We start from the raw sequence: 21,589 nt of genomic DNA on the forward strand, positions 1-21,589 counted from the left end.
AAAATGACATAACACATGTGATAACTAATTCCAGAATCCTTTTGATGGCCACTCTCATAAGCAGCACTCAGAATCATCAGTTTTTAGTGCTAGAAGAAATAAAAGGGATCTAATATTTTAATCCTCTTATTCTACAGGGATGATGCTGAGGTCAGGAGATAAAATGACTTTCCCAAAGTGATAATTCTAGAAAGCCCAATATAAAGCATACACATCCTAGTTCTCAATCCACAGGTTCTTCTGCCATTCTGTAACGTGTATTTTCTATATTGAGAAAATAGATGATGTTTCACCCTCCCACAGGAAAGATCCTATGGCTTTCTCATGGCCTAGCACAGCAACTCACACACTGTAGGCACTAAACTACAGTAGCTCATTTCTACAACACCACTCCCTCTAAAACCAATTTGACTACCCAACAAAAATGTCTTCAACCTGAATAGTATAAAGTAGAAATGACTTACATATGTATAGAAGTGTATATAAACTTGCAACTGTATAAAAACACATGCAAGTTTGTATATACACATATACATACATACAAACTTGTATACAACTGGGAGTTACCTGACCAACTATAAATACGTATGTATATAACTGGGAGTTATTTGACCAAAGGTTCCCCTGAACTCTGAACTCCACTGTACAACTCCAGACCCAAATAAAATCCTCCACACCACTCAAGCTCAGTATTGTTAAATGCAGCCAAGCCATTCTCTGCACAGCTGTCAGATACCAAAAGGATTTAATAGTCACTTCAACAAAACCATACAAAGCAGTTTACCAGATACTCCAATGCTTGGCCTGAGATCAGAGAAGCTTTCATGCACGTTGAGCTTGGTCATGCATATTTCCAAGTGAAACAGAAAAATGAATTTAAGATGCTAGCCCAAAAGTTTAAGAACTCACTCCCATAGATGAAAAAAACAAACGCCACTCCATACCATTTTACACTGTAGAACATATCTAGATTTTTTTCTTTTTTGCTTTTGTCAGCCAACCGTCACTATAGTTGCCCATGCCCCCCCTACTCCAAAAAGGGGGAGTGGCTCGTTATTAAAAGGTTCTTACCGATCAAGTTGTAGGCCTTGGAAATCGCAAAAGCAATTCATTATCACCACTTACCAATCGTTAATGGAATTTGGCCTTCCTTCACTTGTTAATTAAATACAATCATGACATCTGCAAATGTACCTACAACATTAGGAATAAATGCTGTGTCACTCAGAAAAAAAGCAAGATTTTTCTGCATCCTAAAGGAAACTGTCAAGGAATGTCGCTAACCTGTCCCCTTGGGCTACCACACTCCCTACAAAGGCAGCCAGAAGGGAGTCTCCCTAAACTCCAGTGCTTGGCAGCTTCCGTCTGATGGGAAGCCCCCTCACTGGCACAACGCATCAAGGGAAAGCTGCACCCGCCAGTTTCCACATCTATGGCCCGGACTGCTTCTCACCATTTCCAGGTGAGCACCAGGACCTTCGGGGTGTCCGCTGCCCGGGGCCGGACTGGCCCTACCCTCTGGGGTCTTCCGCTCGCTGTTGCGCTTCAAGCCGCCGGCATCGCCCCGGCCTCCGGTCTCCCGGCGCCGCCGCTGTCGGTTCCACAGGTACACGGCACCCGCGCCCAGCAGCAGGGGAGCCCCGACAGCCAGCGCCAGCTGCCATCGCGGCAGGCCCCCTGTTCCCGGGCCCGCAGTCCCCCCGCCGCCGCCCACCCCACTCCCAGGGCTGGGTGCAGCCGCTGCGACCACCGCCGCCTCCACAGGCTTAGAGGCGGCCATGACGAGTGTCCTCCGCCACCGCCTCCCTGCCAGTCACGGGCGCCACAGTCACCAGGCAGCGTGCGAAAGGAGACCAGATGGAGGGAAGGAAGGCAATGAGCGAGTGAACACGTTAGGTAGCGAGAGCGGACGACAGAAAAGGGCCAGAGGTCACCGGAAGCCCAGGGCATGCCGGGCCAGACTCGACCGTCCTTCTCCTCCCCTCTCAACCGTAGAAGGAGAGGAGGAGGAAGGTAATCACTTCCGGGTTAAGGGAAAATGTGGGTGTGAGGTGGGAGTCCTGGGAAGCTGTTTCTCTTTCCTTTCGCCCAGCTGCTGCTTGGGAGAATCACTCCTGGAGTCTTGGGCGTCCCGTGGTAGCCAATGTTGTTCCCTCCACCTTCAGGAAAGAAGGGCAGACGGCCCTCTTGCCTAATGAAGTGGAGGAGGGGCGCGTACACAGCCGGTTTGTGGTGCGCAGGCGACCAGAACCAAGGAAAAAGCTTCGCAGCGACAGTATGAATGGGCGGGAGTGGCAGAAGAGTTGTGAAGGTTATTGGCTGGCAGGAACGGTGGGCGGGGCATAAGCAGAGCTGCCCAGTTTATTGGTAGATTCGGGACCCTGTTTTCTCGTTACAGCCACGTTGGGGCTTCTCCGACCTGGGCGGCCGTTAGCTCGGTTCTCTGTCCGCGTGTCGGGGAAACCAACGGACTGGAAGGACTTTTGTGAGGAAAGAGCTCAGAGCTGAAGATAACCTGCTGTGTCACCGAACTTGTTGTCACTACCACAGCCAGATTTTAGTTCGGACGAGTTTGAGGTTATGGGGGAGATAGCAGATGTCGAGACTAGGTGGAAGTATCGCCAAGTCTAAACGGCTTGAAACGGTCCCTGCGGCTCCCCGTCTGCACCGGTTGCGAAAGCGGTGACGTCTGTGTTGTTATGAGCTTCTTGAACTGAATTGGTAGAAATGCGAAGCCCCAGGGTTCCCACCTGCTTGGAGCCCGCCTTAACGTATCTTGAGGTGGTTTCCGCCTGACACCCCAGGCCACATCTTGCTCCTTGGAGCACCCGCGCCTTCCCCAGCCCTCTGGCCCTCACACCCCCCATGTTTTGCAGTAGCTGTCTCAGCCCTCGTCTCGTCTTATTCGCAAATCATAATTTCAGTTCGCAGATTTCATATGTCTAATAGTTTTCTCAAGTCTATTTCCCAGGCTCTGCACCAGATCTCTTAGAATGTAAAAATTACCCTTGCGAAACGTTGTTGGGAATTCACGGTATTTTCAAGAAGAAAATTGAAAGCACCAAAATGGACTGATTAGAATAGAATGGCCTAATTTGAAAGAATTTCAGGATCATTGCTCTTCTCTTTGCTTCATGTAGGTTCCTATTAGTAACTGCTTTCAGGCAATAGGGTTTCCTAGCAACAGACTGAAAAAAAGGACTAAAAATAATAGCAATGGAATTGAGTTAATCGTTACAGACAATCGGCTTCTCTCCACTCCTGATCCCCCAACCCCAAAAGGCAAGTCTGCTCCTTGTGATCTCTGCTTTGACTTTTAAGGACAGAAAGTTAGGATTTTTGTTTCCTGAAATTTCAGTTTTTCTGTGATCTCATGGAGAATTGTAGAATGCTAGTAATTGCAAACTAGTAATAGGAACTAAAACATACTTGACTTTTTTTTTTTTAAAAAAAAACCTTTTATTTATTCAAATAGGTAGTCGATTGTTATGGTTAAAATCCAAAACTTACAAAAGGTTTACTGAAAAATTTCCCTCCAATCTGTCTCCAGCAGAGCAATTTCCTCTCCAAAGGGAATCAATATTAGAGTTTCTTGAAACATTTTTAAAATTAACTAATATTTATCAAAAGGGCTAATTTTGTTTGGTTTATTTTTAAGATTGTCACTAATAAATGAATTCATTCTTGTTACTTTTATGCATTGTTAAACATCTCATTTCCATTCCCTATCCTAAGTATCTCTTTTCTCCCATATTCTCCTCCATTTTCTCACTGATAGTAGTGTAATTGAAAGTGTCACTTACTGGCTTTGGGATCTTACTGACCTGTTGCATATTTTCTAACCTGTGAAATGGTGAGAACACATACTTACCAGGTAACAGTAAAGATTTAGATAGCATTTGAAGTTCTTTTGATGTTTGTTACAAAATAGTAGACATTTGATGCTTAGTTGTTTTTCCAAATTTCAAAAGAAATAAGTAAAATACTCTGTTTCCTTTCTAAAAAATTGAAGTTTTATATATGTGAACACAGACATTTTCTTGGTAGATTAATAGAATTCAACAGAAGAAGCTTTCTTCTCCTCTTCTCTGATCTGTATCTTAGGAGGCAGTTGAATGAGGTAGAAAGTCTAGTGGACTGGGATTTGGAAGACCTGAGTTCTGATTCTAGATTTTATACTACTGAGCAATGTGTGCAACTGTGGGCAACTCTGCTTTCTATAAAATGTGAGGCATGGATTTGATTTCTGAGTCTCCTTGTTGTTTTAAAATTATATGATTCTGTCCCCTCAACTATCATTGCTATATGATTGGTAGAGCTGGTAGGTAGCTGGTTGATGGGTGTCCAAACCTTCTAGTGAGTACACAAACATGTTTATATTAAGCGCTTAGTATACACAACTCTATTCTCTTTCAACTCTCTTGGGTTTTCATTCTGGTTTTCTTCACTGAAAAATTACTGGAGAGAACTGTCTATATCTGTTAACTCTACTTATTTATTACTCATTTCTCCCAAAATCTGTTGTAATGTAGTTTGTGATTTTATAATTAGTTTGAAAGTGCTTTACAATTCATTAAATTCATTGTTCCTTTTTGGCGATCATATATTTTACTGGATACATTGTTTCCTTTGGCTTTCAGGAAACTAGAGTCTTCCTGGTTCTTCTACTCCCTAACCAATCTCTATTGATCATTGCTGTCCAACATAGCTTTCTATGATGTTGGAAATGCTTTATATTTATGATGTCCAATATGGTAGCCATTAGCCACATGTGGCTATTGAGCACTTGAAATGTATTATAGCTTGTATAACTAAGTAACTATATTTTTCATTATTTAATTTTAATTGATTTACATAGCTTCATGTGGCTAATGGCTACCATACTGGACAGCACAGCTCTAGATCTTCCTCAAGTACAGGAATTTGTAAGAATTTTTCTTTTTTGTCTGTAATCTCTCCATTAGTAACCAAAATAAATCTCTTCACTTCAGGTACTATTTCTCTGCAGATAATCACTGTCTACATATCTCTTGGCATACCTTCTCTCTTTACCTCTAGCCCTGTATTTCCTACTATTTACTGAGCTGCTTTGCTTAGATGCCTAATTTTTGTCAAAGATATAATTCATCATCTTCCCTCCTCATTCTTTCTCTTTGTGTAATCTGTTTTTCTCATAATACCACTGTAACCTTAGTGGTCACTCATACTTAAAACCTTAGACCTTTTCAGACCTTTCTGTTTTTCAACCCTACCTACCCAAGCACATGTGATTATGCTGATCTATACACATGTAAATACAAAAATCAAGCTGTGAAATCTTCAACAAGATCAACTTCTTTGTAATATCTTTTTTTTTGTATTTAGCTTCTTTTTCATGTCCTCTGCCACTTCCCTAGTTCAGATATGTGAAAACATCTAAAAGTATGTATAACACATAGCAGATGCTCAATAAATAGTTTCTTCCTATCTTAAGTTCAGACTAACAAAAATATCATATACTGGTAAGCTTATAAACTACAGAAATTTATTTCTTATAGTTCTGTAGGGCAGAAGTTTGAAATCAGGGTGCCAGCATGGTCAAGTTCTGTGACGGCCCTCTTATGGGTTGCAGACTGCCAATTTACCATTGTGTCCTCAAATAATGAAAAGGGAAAAGAAAGCTCTCTGAAGTCTCTTTTATAAGGGCATTAATCTCATTTTAAAGGTTTCATCCTTATGACCTAATCACTCCCCAAAGGCCCTCTCTCCTAATACTGTCACAATGGTGCTTAGGATTTCAACATACGAATTTAGGGAAAGGGGGGACACAAACATTTAGTCTATAACACTTCCCTTCTTTTTTCTCTTTTACCTATTTCTTTCATCTTTCCTAAACCCTATATTTGTTTCCCAGATAGTTTCCTTGCTTCTCTTTTAAGTGTCACCCTGCCCTTTGATATCAGATTACTCTTCCTGCAGCATAACTGCAATTTCATTCTTGAGTTCAAAGACTTTTTAGACCCTCTCCACTTTCACTATAAGGTTTAATGTCTACTCCTACCCATACCTCCCCTCATGCACTTCGTCTCTCTCCTTGATTCACATTATAAACATCCAACAGTGTTTAAAATTACTTATGTGACCCCCTCAATTGGATGAAAGCCCCGTGAGGACAGAAACTTGTTCATTTTGTATTCTGAGTGCCCAGAAAATAGTCAATATGATGATTAAATTTTATGTGTCAATTTGACTGGGCCACAGAGTGCCCAGATAGATGGTCAGACATTATTCTGGGTGTGTCTGTGAGAATGTTTCTAATTCCTTCCTTTTTATTTTTAGTGTATCATGATAGATACACTAAAATCATAATAGATACAGGAGCAGCCCTGGTTTCTCCTGTGTTTCAAAGCATGGGCCTGACCCTCCAGTTTTGGTAGGCCTAGATGCCCTACCTAGTACCTCAGGGGCAGGGCTTCCCTGGCAGAGAGCTTGTAGCCCCCTCAAGCTAAGGGGGCAGGACTGCCTTGCAGAGCCACGAGAGTGATGTTGCCACCCCAGTGGGCATGGAGGGCAGAGGATTGAACTAAAGAGGATTCTTCTCTAGCCTTAAGAACTAATGGAATTTTCCTTACTAGGTTTTGGACTTGCTTAGGACCCATCACCTCTTCCTTCTTTGCTATTTCTTCCTTTTGGAATGGGAATGTCTATTCTATACCTGTCCCATTATTGTATTTTAGAAGCCCACAACTGTCTAGTTTCACATTACAGCTGGAGAGGAGTTTGGCCTCAGGATGAAACATACCTCAAGTCTTACCTGTATCTGACTTAGATGATATTTAAGTGAGAGTTTGGACCTTAGACTTTGGAGTTGTTGTAATGCATTAAGACTTTTGGTGCCGTCGGGATGGGATGAATGCATTTGCATGTGAGAAGGACATGAATTTTGGAGGCCAGGTGCTCCACTCTCAGTACCAAAGTGTGAATGGTATGTATGGATCTCTTTAGCAAAATACCACAGACTAGGTGGCATAAACAACAGAAATTTATTTTTTACATTTCTGGAGGCTGAGAAGTGCCAGATCAAGGTTCTGATCTATTTGATGTCTGGTCAGGGCTTTCTTCCTGGTTTACAGTTAGCCAGTTTCTCTCTGTTTCTCACATGATCTCTTCTTCACATGCATGCAGAGAGAGAGAGAGTAAACTCTCTGCAGTTTCTTATAAGGGCACAGATTCCATCAGACCAGGGCCCCATCCTCATATAACCCTAATTATCTGCCCAAAGCCACATCTCCAAACACCCTCACATTTGGGGTTAGGTCTTTAACATATGTATTTTTGAGGAAATATTTGGACAAAAATATTTAGTCCATAACAGCATATAGTAAGCACTCAATACTGTTTTAAATAAATGAATATTCTACTAAGAGTATCAAAGATGGAAAAAGATTGTCTTAGTTCATTTTGTGTTGCTATATCAGAATACCTGAGGCTGGGTAATTTATAAAGAAAAGAGGTTTATTTAGCTTATGATTTTGCAGGCTGAGAAGTATGAGAAACATGATACCAGCATCTGCTTGGTTTCTGGTGGGGGCCCATGTGCTACATCAAAACATAGCAGAGAAGTTCAGAGGGGAAGTAGATATATGCAAAGAGGAACCAAACAGGAGAAACGTCACTTTATAACAACCCATAGTCTAAGGAACTAATACATTTCTGGAGAACTAATCCAGTTTCGAGAGAGAGAGAACTCACTACCACAAGAACAGCCACTCAAGCTGTTCATGAGAGATCCACCCTCATGGCCCAAACAACTCCCCCTGGGCCCTGTCTCTCAACACCACCACATTGGGGGTCAAATTTCAATTTGAGTTTTGGTGGGGACAAATAAACCATATGCAAACAATAGTATATATGGAATAGGCAGGATTTTTATTTACTTAAAAAATGTTTACTGAGCTTCTACTTTAATATACTTCCTCTAAACTCCTAAAATACTTTTTTCTTGGACTTTCTTAAAACATACCACTTTCATACCTTGTTTTATAGAATTACACTTATTCTAACTCATCTACTGAATTATAAGCATCTCAAAATCAGAAGTTATATCTGATTTATTGTGTATCCCATACAGTATTTATAATGCCTTCTTTAATAATATATGTCAGAGGAAAGTGATATGTTTTCTCTTTTAGCATTGAACTATATATCAGTTTATATTTCTTCCTCACAATTATCACATTGCCATAATTATTTGTTCTCATGTCTGCTACCTATGCTCAATTCTGAGTCCCTGAAGGGCGGGGGGCCACGTTCTAGTCATCTTTGTACTCCTGCATCTATTACAGGGCTGGGCATATGATATGTGATTGTTACCTTATTTATCTATCCAACACAATACCTGAAACATGGTCAGTGCCAAATAAAGTGTTGATAAAGTATTTGTTGAACAATTTTCTGACTTCTGCTTCATCCTCATTACTGTTGACAATATTAACAATCTGGTGCTGACACTGCTGTCTAACACCACTGGTATCAGCTTGGAAACCAACTCAAATACTATTGCTGCTGCAGCTGCCACCACCAGACATTATGTGCTTCCATCACAACCACGAGCTGCTTAGTTCCCAGTCTATATCATGCCATAATAACTGCTACCACGTCACCACTGCAGCTGCTTCCAGGGGGACGTGACTGGTTTGTGTATTATATTCCATGTATGCTATATAGAAGCCCCTAGTTCCTTTGAAACCTAACGTGGTTATTTTTTCCCCAATCCTGATGGTTTCTGCATTATTCAACTTCCATCAAAGCATCAGTTGAGTGGGTGGTACTTCTTAGCTTTTCATGGGAAATGTCACCTTATGATTCAATCAAGTGGTTGCTCTTTTTGCTGTCAGGAGGAACCACTGCATTTGTCTTCAGGGAACAATCTATAGTAACATGTTTCCTCTCCTTAGCTGTGACTGATGGCTCATATGAATACTTTACGCACTCATTTGCTGCCTTTCTGCCCACTCACACAGATTTATAAGATCTTTCCATCCTCATCAACTTAGTTCATTGCCACCCACAAGAATTTGTGTCATTCGCAAGTGCAGAATTGTTGCCCTGCACTTTAACTTATGAAGATATTAATACAGATTATATAATATTGTGTCCTGCACACGGATGCTGGGGAAGTGGGGGCTGAGGTCCAGCGTGCACTTTGCTCATCTGAGCCTGGTGTCAGGCTGGCTCTGCCTGGAGAAATGTGCTTCTTTTTATTATTTGCATGAAAATGCTGGTCTGTCACTAAGTGATGGGCCTATAGTGGGGCATCCACCAATAAAGGGCACTACTTTCTAATTTACTCATATTAGACTAATATCCTTGGTTATGCAGTGCTGATCTTATCATTGGTCTAATGCTGAACCTGAGAGCCTCTAGACTGTGCTCTCTTATCTTTACCTTTTTCTATTTTCTAATGAAAAATAGCCTCTACTCCAACACTAAGGAGGAAACTCGATTTTCTTAAATTTTGAAAAAAATTTAAAGCCACAAAAAATAGTTTCTGTACCTATGTTCTAATTATCTATTGCTGCTTCACAAACTGTCCCAACACTTGGTGGCTATCTTAGTCCATTTTGCATTGCTATAAAGAAATAACCTGAATCTGAGTAATTTATAAAGAAAAGAGGTTTATCTGGCTCACAGTTATGCAGTCTACACAAGAAGCATGGCACCAGTATCTGCTTCTGGTAAGGGAGGGCCTCAGAAAGCTTTCAGTCATGACAGAAGGTGAAAGGGGAGCAGGTATGTCACATGGCAAGAGAGGGAACAAGAGAGAGGAGGGGGGTGTGAGACCCTTTTAAACAACCAGCTCTCATTTTGACTATAATAATAAACTGAGCTATATAATAAAGTGAGAACTCACTTATTACCATGGGGAGGGCACAAAGCCATTCATGAAGGATCTGCCCCCATGACCTAAACACCTGCCACTTGGTGCCACCTTCAACAGTGGAGATCAAATTTCAGCATGAGATTTGGAAGGGACAAACATCTAAATTATATCAGTGGCTTAAAACAATTATTACATCTCACAATTTTGTTGCTCAGGAATTTGGGCAGAGTTTGGTAGACTCTTCTTCTCTGCTGATATCAATAGATCTCAGTGGTATTCAGCTTGTGACTAGGTTGGTCTGGAGGGTTCAAGATGACTTAATCAATGTTAATCAAAGCACAGATTACCCTCAGTATACCTGATTTCATCAGTTGAGCCCTTAAAAGAGGTCAAAGAGATTGGAAGTGAGGGAGATCCTTCCTGTTAGCTGTGAAGAATAAAATTGCCTATGAAGGGTCCACGTGGCAAGGAACTTTTGCAGCTTAGTGGTCCCTGGCCAGCAGCCAGGAAAAAAATCTCCTACAACTATAAGAAACCGATTTCTTCTAACAGCTGGTGAACTTGGAATGCAACTATGAGCCTCAAATACCTTGATTCTGGTCTAATGATACCCTTAATAGAGGATTCAGCCAACCTGTGTTCAGCCAACATTAAGTCATGGAGACTGTAAGATAATAAATTTGTATGACTTTAAGCTACTAAGTTTGTTATAATTTATACACAGCAAGAGGAAACTAATAAAGCTACCTATATAACAAAAATTGATGGAGAATCCTACCTCACATCATACACAAAATGGTAAGTATATTAAAAGCCTAAACATAGACAACCAAAACTTTAAACTTTTAGAAGAAAATGTAAGAGAATATCTTAACTTTGTGATAGGATAAAGAGCATGTTTATAAAGAAAAAGATAAATTTAGCTACATTAAAATTTTTTTAACTTATGTGTAACAAACAAGCTTGTAAGACAAGATACATACTGATAAAAGATATTTGCAATATATAAAACTTACAGAACACTAACATACAGACTATACATAGATATTCTATAGGTCAAAAAAGACACAACTCTGAAGGAAAGTGAGCAAAGAGTACAAATAAGCTATTCATAGAATAAATGGCCAAGAAACATAATAAACCACCCTTAACCTCACCAATAAGTAGGAGAATACAAATAAAAACAACAATGATATATCATTTTGCACCTAAAATATTGGTAACAATTTTTATCTAGCAATGCCAGTGAGGGAAGGATGTCAAGAAATGGAATTGTAAATCTATTGAACTATTTTAGAGAGCAACTAGTATGACTATGTTTTGTGTATCTGGGGCTCTTTTGCTCAACTGTCAATCTATTTTTTTTTTTTTGGGACAGAGTCTTGCTCTGTTGCCCAGGCTAGAGTGAGTACCATGGCGTCAGCCTCGCTCACAGCAACCTCAGATTCCTGGGCTGAAGCAATCCTTCTGCCTCAGCCTTCCGAGTAGCTGGGACTAAAGGCATGCACCACCATGACCGGCTAATTTTTTTTTTTCTATGTATTTTTAGCTGGCCAATTAATTTATTTCTATTTCTGAGGGAGAGATAGGATCTTGCTCTTGGTCAGGCTGGTTTTGAACTCCTGACATTGGGCAATCCTCCTGCCTCGGCCTCCCAGAGTGCTAGGATTACAGGTGTGAGCCACCACACCAGTCCTATACCATTTTTTTTTAAATTTAAATTTTGGAATATTATGGGGGTACAAACACTTTGGTTACATATATTGCCTTTGCACTGCCCAAGTCAGAGCTACATTTTTTATTCCCACCAGCAATGCATGAGTGATCCAGCTTCTCTGCCTCCTCTTCAGCATTTAGTGTTAAGTCCTTTTTTATTTCAGCCATTCCAACAGGTATGTAGTGATACTGCATTGTAGTTTCAATTTGCCTTTACCTAATGGCTAATGATGTTGAATATCTTTTCATGTACTTATTTGCCATTTGTATACCCTACTCAGTGAAATGTGTTTAGTGTCTTTTGCTTGTTTTCTAATTAGATTGTTTATTCTTTTAATGTTGAATTTTAAGAGTTATTTATGTATTCTAGATACTAGTTCTTTGTCAGATACATGGTTTGTAAGTGTTTTCTCCCAGTCTTTATGTTGTCTTTTCATCCTCTTAACAGGGTCCTTAGTAGAACGAAAGTTTTTAATTTGATGATGTCTAATTTATCAATTTTTTCCTTTTATGGATTATGTTTTTGGAGTCAACTCTAAGAATTCTTTACCTAGTTCTTGATCTCAAAAATTTTATCCTATACTTTTTTTCCTAAATGTTTTATAGCTTTATAATTATATTTAAGTCTTTGAGCCATTTGAGTTAATTTTTGTGTGAGGTGTGAGACTTAGGTCAAGGTTCATTTTTTAAACTGTGGATGTCCAATTGCTTCAGTACCATTTGTTGAAAGCCACTGCTTCCTTCATTGAATTGCTTTTACACCCTTTTCAAAATTCATTTGTGCACGTACATGTAGCTCTATTTCTGGATTCCCCATTCTGTTCCATTGGTTTACGTGTCTGTCTCTCTACCAGCACTGCACTGTCTTCTTGATTATTTTAGCTATATAATAAGATTTAACATTGTGTAGCATGATTCTCCCCCTTTATTATTATTTTTTCAGGATTGTTTTTTTTTTTTTTAGCTATTTAGGGCCCTTTACATTTTCAAATAAATTTTTGAGTAAGTTTGTCTGTATTTACAAAACACCTTTGTAAGAACTATGTTAAACCTACAGATCAATATGGGGAGAATTGACATCTTTACTCTCTGGGGTGTTCTAATCCATGAATATAAAAGCTTTCCAATTATTTAGTTTTCTTTGACTTCTTTTTTAAAAAACAGCTTTATTGAGATATAATTCACATAACATACAATATATTCATTTAAAGTGTGCAATCCAACAGTTTTTAGTAGGTTCACAGAGTTGTGCAGCCATCACCATAATCAATTATAGAGCATTTTCATCACCCAAGAAAGTAACTCCATAAACATTACCAATCATTCTCAATTTTACTTTCCATCTCACTACCCCTCCTTCCCAATAATTCCCTAACCTCAGGCAAGCATTGATGTACTTTCTGTCTCTATATAATTGTCTATTTTGGAATTTCCACCCACTTCCTATCTAACTATAACTATATATCCTTTGTCCTACATCTCTACATTCCCCCACTCCCCTAATCACCCAAGCAATCATTCTACTCTGCCCTTCTATGAGATCAGCTCTTTTAGATTCTACATATGAGTGAAATCATGCAGTATTTGTGTTTCTGTGCCTGACTTGTTTCACTTAACATAATGTTCACCAGGCTCATCCATGTTGTCAAAAATGATAGAATTTTGTTCTTTTTTGTGGCCAAATAGTATTCCATTGTATATGTTATTCATATTTTCTTTATTCATCTGTTGCTGGACACTTAGGTTAATTTTATATCTTAGCTATTGTGAATAATGCTGCAATGAACATAGGAGTGCAAGTATCTTTTCAACATACTGATTTCATTTCCTTTGAATATATACCCAGTAGTGGGATTGCTGGATCTTTGATTTCTTTCATCAGCATTGTCACTTTCAGCATACAGATCCTATACATATTTTGTAAGATTTATATCTAAGTGTTTTAATTCTTTGGAGAAATTATAAATGGTATCATGTTTTAAATATTGGTTTCCAAATATTCATTGTTAGTATGTGTGTGTTGATCTTATATCTTTTTTTAAAATTTTTTTTAGCGTATTATGGGGGTACAAGTGTTAAAGTTACGTATATTGCCCATGCTCCCCTACCCCCTCAAGTAAGAGCTTCTAGCGTGTCCATCCCCCGAATATTGCACATCTCACTCATTATGTTTGTATATACCCATCCCCTCCTCCCCCCTCCCACCTGCCCCAAACCCGATAAATGTTATTCTTATATGTCCACTTAGGTGTTGATCCGTTAATACCAATTTGCTGGTGAGTACATGTGGTGCTTGTTTTTCCATTCTTGAGATACTTCGCTTAGTAGAATGGGTTCCAGCTCTATCCAAGAATATACAAGAGGTGCTATATCACCATTGTTTCTTAAAGCTGAGTAGTACTCCATGGTATACATATGCCACATTTTATTAATCCACTCATGAATTGATGGGCACTTGGGTTGTTTCCACAGTTTTGCAATTATGAATTCTGCTGCTATAAACATTCAAGTGCAGGTGTCTTTTTTATAAAGTGACTTTTGATCTTTTGGGTAGATGGCCAGTAGTGGAATTGCTGGATCAAATGGTAGATCTACTTGTATCGCTTTGAGATATCTCCATATTGCTTTCCACAGAGGTTGCACTAGTTTGCAGTCCTACCAGCAGTGTAGGAGTGTTCCTCTCTCTCCGCATCCACACCAGCATTTATTGTTTGGGGACTTTTTGATAAAGGCCATTCTCACTGGAGTTAAGTGATATCTCATTGTAGTTTTGATTTGCATTTCCCTGATCTTGTAACTTTTTGTGATCTTGCTGAACTCACTTATAGGTTCTAGGAGTATTTGTGTAGATTCTTTGGAGATTTATACATAGAGAATTATTATCTGCAAATAGAGACATTTTTATTTCTTTCTTTACAATCTTTATGTGTTCTCCTCTCCCCCTCCAATTTTTACCCCTTATTGCACTGGCTAGAACTTCTAGTACTATGTTGAATAGGATTGGTGAAAGTGGACATTCTTGCCTTGTTCTTGATCTGCAGGGGAAAGCTTTCAGTCTTTCATCATTAAATATGACCTGTACTGGTCATTTTAAAATGACATATTTTCATGATTATGAAAATCACATATGATCATTTATGAATTTAGAAAATAGAAACGGTATAAAGAAGAAAATAAAATTGTCTGAAATCTCATGATTCATAGCCTACATCTGGGATCATACCAATAAACTATATGTCTTAGGGTTCTCCAGAGTAACAGAACCAATAGAATATGTATATACATATATAAAGAGATTTATTTTAAGGAAGTGGCTCACATAATTACAGAGGCTGGCAAGTCTAAAATCTACAGGATGGGCCAGCAGGCTGGAGACTCAGGAAGAGCTGATGTTGCAGATGAGTTTGAAGGCTGTCTGCGGGCAGACTTCCCTCTTGCTGGGGGAGGTCAGTCTTTATTCTATTCAGGCCATCAGGGGATTGGATGAGGCCCACCCACATTATGGAGAGCAATCTGCTTTTCTCAAAGTTCACCAATTTAAATGTAAATCTCATCAAAAACACCTTCATATAGGCTAGGCGTGGTGGCTCATGCCTGTAATCCTAGCACTCTGGGAGGCCGAGGTGGGCAGATTGCTCTAGGTTGGGCGTTCAAAACCAGCCTGAGAGAGACCCCATCTCTACTAAAAATAGAAAGAAATTAATTGACCAACTAAAAATATATATACAAAAAAATTAGCCGGGCATGGTGGTGCATGCCTGTAGTCCCAGCTACTCGGGAGGGACTACCTGTAGTCCCAGCTACTTGTGAGATGCCACGGCACTCACTCTAGCCTGGGCAACAAAGTTAGACTCTGTCTCAAAAAAAATCCAAAAAAACACCTTCATAGAAACATCCAGAATAACTTTTGACCAAATATATGGGCGCCATGGTTTAGCCAAGTTGACACATAAAATTAAACATCACCTTACATTATATTTTATTTTTTGTCACTATATATATATATATATATATATATATATATATATATATATATGTAGAGAGAGAGACACAGAGAGACAGAGAGAGAGAGAAAGAGAGAGAGAGTGTCACTCTGTTGCCCAGGCTAGAGTGCTGTGGCTTCAAGCCTAGCTCACAGCAACCTAAAACTCCTGGGCTCAGGCGATCCTCCCATCATGCCAGGCTAATTTCTTTCTATTTTTTAAAATAGAGACAGGATCTTGCTCTTGCTCAGGCTGGCCTTGAACTCCTGAACTCAAATGATCCGCCTGCCTTGGCCTCCCGGATTGCTAGGATTACAGGCATGAGCCACCTTGACTGGCCTGATATTTTATTTTGAGAAGTTCTGTGTCATTAAATCCTACAACTTTTTTTTTTTCCAGACAGAGTCTCACTTTGTTGCCCAGGCTAGAGTGCGTGCCATGGTGTCAGCCCAACTCACAGCAACCTCAAACTCCTGGGCTGAAGCGATCCTCCTGCCTCAGCCTCCCGAGTAGCTGGGACTACAGGCATTCGCCACCATGCCTGGCTAATTTTTTCTATATATATTAGTTGGCCAATTAATTTCTTTCTATTTTTAGTAGAGATGGGGTCTCACTCTTGCTCAGGCTGGTTTTGAACTACTGACCTCGAGCAATCCACCAGCCTCAGCCTCTCAGAGTGCTAGGATTACAGGCATGAGCCACTGCGCCCAGCCAAATCCTACCACTATTGATGATTGCAGAGAATTCTATTGTATAAACGTATCACAATTTATTAACCTGATCTTTAATTATACTTTTAAAATGTTTTCACATTTTTGCTATTTTAAATAATGTAATGATAAAAAAACATCCTTTGTATATACATCCCTTGTATGTTCATCCTTTGTATGAACAAACATCCTATATATGTACTTGTATGCAGTATTTTTCTACTTATGAAAAATACTTAGAAGAGCAATTTCTGGGCCAAAGGGTATGAATATGTTTTACAGCTTTTAAATACATCTTGCCATATTTATTTCCAGAAAGGCCTTATTCATGCTAATAGTATTTGACATTTGATCCTCAGAAAATATTTTTCTGGAGCTTCATTAATGGTTTCTTGTTTTAAGAGTCTGAAGACTTCACATTGTTTCTCAACTTAAATTTTAATCTGCAATTGCTTTTCCTAAATGTCAAGTATTTTGTGGCATTTGATAATCCACTCCTTTATTATAAATTGCAACATTTTGTCCCTCTCAGATATGAGACAATGGGACTTAATTCTCCCAGTTCTTCTCTGAAGCACTTCTTATGGAGAGGCTTGTAGACTCAGAAGAAAGTGCTGAGACATTACGTTTATGTTCTTTCACATTGCAGTAAATAATTGTAGGAAGCCCTTTCTGAAGTATAACACACGGACGGGCTGGTCTGATGAAGTTTTTACATAGCAGTAAATTTTAGCAGTAGTAGTTCAATCTGTTTTAGAGTCATAGGTGCCCAGGGATTGAAGAGATCTTGAGAGGTCAACCAATTAATAACACTTCTGGAGACAAAGCAGCACAGATGGCATCTTTGGCAGATGAGAATCAGTTTTATATTTGAAGGTCTCCCGTGGAAGAGATAATATATTAGCTCTTCAAAACCTGTTCTAACATCTAACAACTTTAACTATTATGAAGCGCATTATTAACCAAAATCCTGCAGATTTAATGATGCTTAATGTCAAGGTAAATGTATATTTATATAACCAATATTTTTTAGGTAAATCTCTGAAAACATATCTTTCTTTCAGTCATCTTTTTTACACCAACAGTGGTATATTTTAAAAAATAGTTTTCATAGCTTTTTTTTTTACTTTTTTTTTTATTTCAGCATATTATGGGGGTACAGATTTTAAGGTTTCAATAAATGCCCATTCCCCCCCTCCCCCAAGACTCAAGTCTGAGTCTCCAGCATGACCATCCCCCAGATGGTGCACATCTCACTCATTATGTATGTATATACCCTTCCCCCTCCCCCCTCCCACCTGCCCAATACCCTATTACTGTAGTACCTATGTGTCCACTTAGGTGCTGCTCAGTTAATACCAATTTGCTGGTGAGTATATGTGGTGCTTGTTTTTCCATTCTTGGGAAACTTCACTTAGTAGTATGGGTTCCAGCTCTAACCAGGAAAATATAAGATGTGCTATATCACCGTTGTTTCTTAGAGCTGAATAGTACTCCATGGTATACATATACCACATTTTATTAATCCATTCTTGGATTGATGGGCACTTGGGCTGTTTCCACAGCCTTGCAATTATGAATTGTGCTGCCATAAACATTCGAGTGCAGGTGTCTTTTTTGTAGAGTGTCATTGGATCTTTTGGGTAGATGCCCAGCAATGGGATTGCTGGATCAAATGGTAGATTCACTTGTATCGCTTTAAGGTATCTCCATATTGCTTTCCACAGAGGTTGAACTAGTTTGCAGTCCCACCAGCAGTGTAGGAGTGTTCCTCTCTCTCCGCATCCACGCCAGCATTTATTGTTTGGAGACTTTTTGATAAAGGCCATTCTCACTGGAGTTAAGTAATATCTCATTGTGGTTTTGGTTTGCATTTCCCTGATAATTAGAGCTGTTGAGCATTTTTTCATGTTTGTTGGCCATTCTTCTGTCTTCTTTAGAAAAGTTTCTGTTCAAGTCCTTTGCCCACTTTTTTTTTTATTTCGGCATATTATGGGGGTACAGATTTTAAGGTTTCAATAAATGCCCATTTCCCCCCTCCCCCCACAAGTCTGAGTCTCCAGCATGACCATCCCCCAGATGGTGCACATCTCACTCATTATGTATGTATATACCCTCCCCCCTCCCCCCTCCCACCTGCCCAATACCCTATTACTGTAGTACCTATGTGACCACTTAGGTGCTGTTCAGTTAATACCAATTTGCTGGTGAGTATATGTGGTGCTTGTTTTTCCATTCTTGGGAAACTTCACATTATGAAATAATGTCTTACAACAATAGGAGCCATGACATTGGGGGAATGAACTCAATAAAGGGAAAATCTTTTCGTCATTGCATAGTCTCCTTGAATGTGGAGAGAGAATGTGAATGTGGAAGAAAGCACTGAAAAGCCATTTTTTTTTTCACATAGCTCAAGGATCATTGTCACTGATTACTTGGGCACTCATGATGTCTGGCTGCTTTATGAGAACACATGCACTACAAACGTGTATCTTCTAAGAGGAAGTCTTCCTTTCACATTAAACATGATAAGAAAACAGACTCAAACTCTGGAAAACTACAGCTATCTCAGCCTCTTGAGAGCTTTAGGGTATATGCTGTGGGCTTGAAAAAGTAGAGCCTTAGTGCAGGGTCAAAAGGCCAGCTCACTTTGGTTCCATGCCCCTGGCAGCGTCTCCTCAAGGCAGATGTCCAGGGCCCCTGCTGGGGAAGGCAGGTGGCTGGGCTCCAAGAGTGGGGTGGGGCTCCTCTTGGGCCAGGCCAGAAGAGCAGTTCTTCTGGTGCTGAGACTTGATACTTGCTGCTGCTGGTCTTTTGCTGCCCCTGGTTTGTTACAAGAATCTTTGCCCAGGCAGAGCAGGGAGCCATCATTTCCTCATATTTTTAAAGAAATGGGCTTAACTAGGAAACAAATTGGAGTTGGAACACAATGGAGTTCTAATTTTCTGTAACGTAGACCAAATCCTTTTTCCTTCTGGGGTAAATCTATATCTTGCTGCTTTGGGAGAAGTTTTGGTCAAAGATTTGAAGAGTTCCCTTTCCTTCCTGTATTGGGGTTCCCTAAGACCACCCCTAGGTTTGGTGACTTGATAAAAGGACTCACAGGGCTTAGCATAGAGTTGTACACTTAGCTAAGATTTATTACAGTGAAAGGATACAGACCAAAACCAGCAAAGAGAAAAGGTGCATAGGCAAGTTTAGAGGAAACCTGCCTCAAGTTTCCAAGAGTCCTTTCCCAATAGAGTCACACAGGACATGCTAGTTCCTCCAGCAATGAGTTGTGACAATATGCACGAAGACGAAGCAAGTGTTTACAATGAAGGCCCAATAAAGACTCAGTACTCAAGGTTTTTATTGGGTGCTGTTCATGTAGGCACACTCAGGCTAGCATGTGCTAAAATTCTGAACTCACAGAAGAAAATCCGTTGTTCAGTATAAACCACAGTGATTGTACAAACAGTTTAGGCCACTCTTACAATTTAGGGAAAGAAAGTTTTACATTACTGCAAAAACTGTTTGCCAGCTGAATTCCCAGATGCCTGCCAAAGCCAGCCAATAAGCAGGACTTTCATAGGATAAGCAGTTGCAGGCCTGCTACGTTAATCCTTTTTGCAGTCTGTCCCCTTGGCCAAAGCATTTTATAACAAAATTAATATCAGTAGGGCCCTATGATGCAGGGTGTAGACAACCTGCAGTATTGACTTTATTTGAAATCCAGGGTTCCTGGATTTAGCCAATTAAAACAAATTCCCTTAACTCTACAGGTCAATCTTAGGAAGCCAGCTGGCTTTCTCCTTAAGTGTTTGTGTTAACCTTTTTTTTAACCTGGCCTGAGGCATCAATTGAAGCACAGCACAACTCTGGCTAGCAAGTGAAAGCCAACCTGCATGCCTTGCAGGGCTGAAGCAGTCCATGCCAGTCAAGGTACACACACAAGTCCAACCCCAGAGTACCCTTAGAAACAAAGAGCTTGTAACTGTTAAGTCACCCCAATATGGATATACAGTAGGCAGGTAATACAGGTTAATAGAGCTCCCAGTCTAGCTTCCCACTATGGGGCCTCCTGCCCTGGAGTTCCTTCTCCAGTGCAAATAATTCAGTGGAGTCCTTGTTTTAGAAGGACTGCCCCATCCGTTTTGCTTGCCTATGGCATCGGTTCATTTGCCTCATGAGTGTGGACAACATCATGAATGTGGAAGTGTTCTGGCAAAGTGTAGGAACTGCACCACCCCCTACTCATAGTCAGAACTGTCAGATGTGATCATAGGCTCAGCAATGAGGTTGAATTCAAGACCTAACAGCATCTTGGAAAGGCAACACTGGCGTTCAGGAGCAGTTATGAAAAGCAGATCATTAATGCCCTGTTTCCCCTCATCTCCCCAGATGCTGGGTTTTTTTTTTTTTTTGTCTCTGTTATTACAAAATCAGTGTGACTGATTCAGAAATCATAACTTTACATTTTTTCCCAGTCATTTTTTGTTCTCATCTAGACCTTTTATCAGGAAGGATTAGGTGCGAGAGGGACTAAAGAATTTACATAGAAAATAATTTTTTATGTAACTTTATGTAACTTTTATTGAAAAACAATAGCAAAAAACACATTATGTTCAGAAAAAGGTTAGGACAAAATCCTGAATTTTCAAAAATTTTCAGAATATGTTTACATAACCCCATTCTTTTTGTCCTGATCGTTTATTCAGGAAGCATCCCAGAAAAGTTAAATCTCTGTCTGGAGATAGCTGTATTTAGTAATCAAACTACCTAACTAAGGAGAGAGGTAAGCAAAGCAGAGTCAGACTATCAGTCCATTGTTGCAAATTTCAAATAATCTGGCAAAATGAACACAAGTTAACATCAGTGAGACCCTGAGAAGGGGCCAAGAGTCCCATCTGTCAGGAGTGGATGGGGAGTCCTACTCCCCATGATGTGGACATGTAGGTTTCTAGTGATCAATCATTTCTGGTGCAACTGGTCCCAACAGCAGCTAGGGTTAAAATGGTCAAGTGATCCAATGTCATTCAGCGTCCATGATGTTTTGTAGTTTATGGGCCCACAGAGGGGTGTCGTAAGCTAACCTACTATATAGTCCTGGGGTCTGAATTCCGTTCATTGAGCCTATACCCACTTTTGAAGCTTGGAACCATCCATCACAGATAGTATCAGGTTTTAGTTCAGCATCAGTTCCAGGTAGTTAGGATCTATGAATTTAGGATTCCAAAAAAGCTAGCAACTTTTCTTCTTTAGCAGCAGCAAAGCCAAGAGGCTGCAGGGCCAAACAGCTGTGTTCTAAGTCAAAGTGACAAGCACAGCTTTTTAAA

The 21,589-nt window shown here is 39.9% G+C and overlaps 2 protein-coding genes across 2 annotated transcripts in view; one reads left to right on the plus strand and one right to left on the minus strand.

The window, feature by feature from the left end:
• Positions 1–2,227, minus strand: part of TOMM70 (translocase of outer mitochondrial membrane 70) — a 38,615-nt gene extending 36,388 nt beyond the window's left edge. The window contains exon 1 of the mRNA XM_012743097.3: positions 1,454–2,227. Within this exon, the coding sequence (XP_012598551.1) occupies positions 1,454–1,780 (327 nt within the window). The 5' untranslated portion in view covers positions 1,781–2,227. The remainder of the gene's footprint in view (positions 1–1,453) is intronic.
• The window catches only part of LNP1 (leukemia NUP98 fusion partner 1), a 36,838-nt gene continuing 17,236 nt past the window's right edge, over positions 1,988–21,589 (plus strand). The window contains exon 1 of the mRNA XM_020287861.2: positions 1,988–2,013. The gene's annotated coding sequence lies outside the window, so the exon portion shown is untranslated. The remainder of the gene's footprint in view (positions 2,014–21,589) is intronic.

The sequence above is a fragment of the Microcebus murinus genome, chromosome 1 (genome assembly GCF_040939455.1).
Source record: "Microcebus murinus isolate Inina chromosome 1, M.murinus_Inina_mat1.0, whole genome shotgun sequence".
Taxonomy (NCBI): Eukaryota; Metazoa; Chordata; class Mammalia; order Primates; family Cheirogaleidae; genus Microcebus; species Microcebus murinus.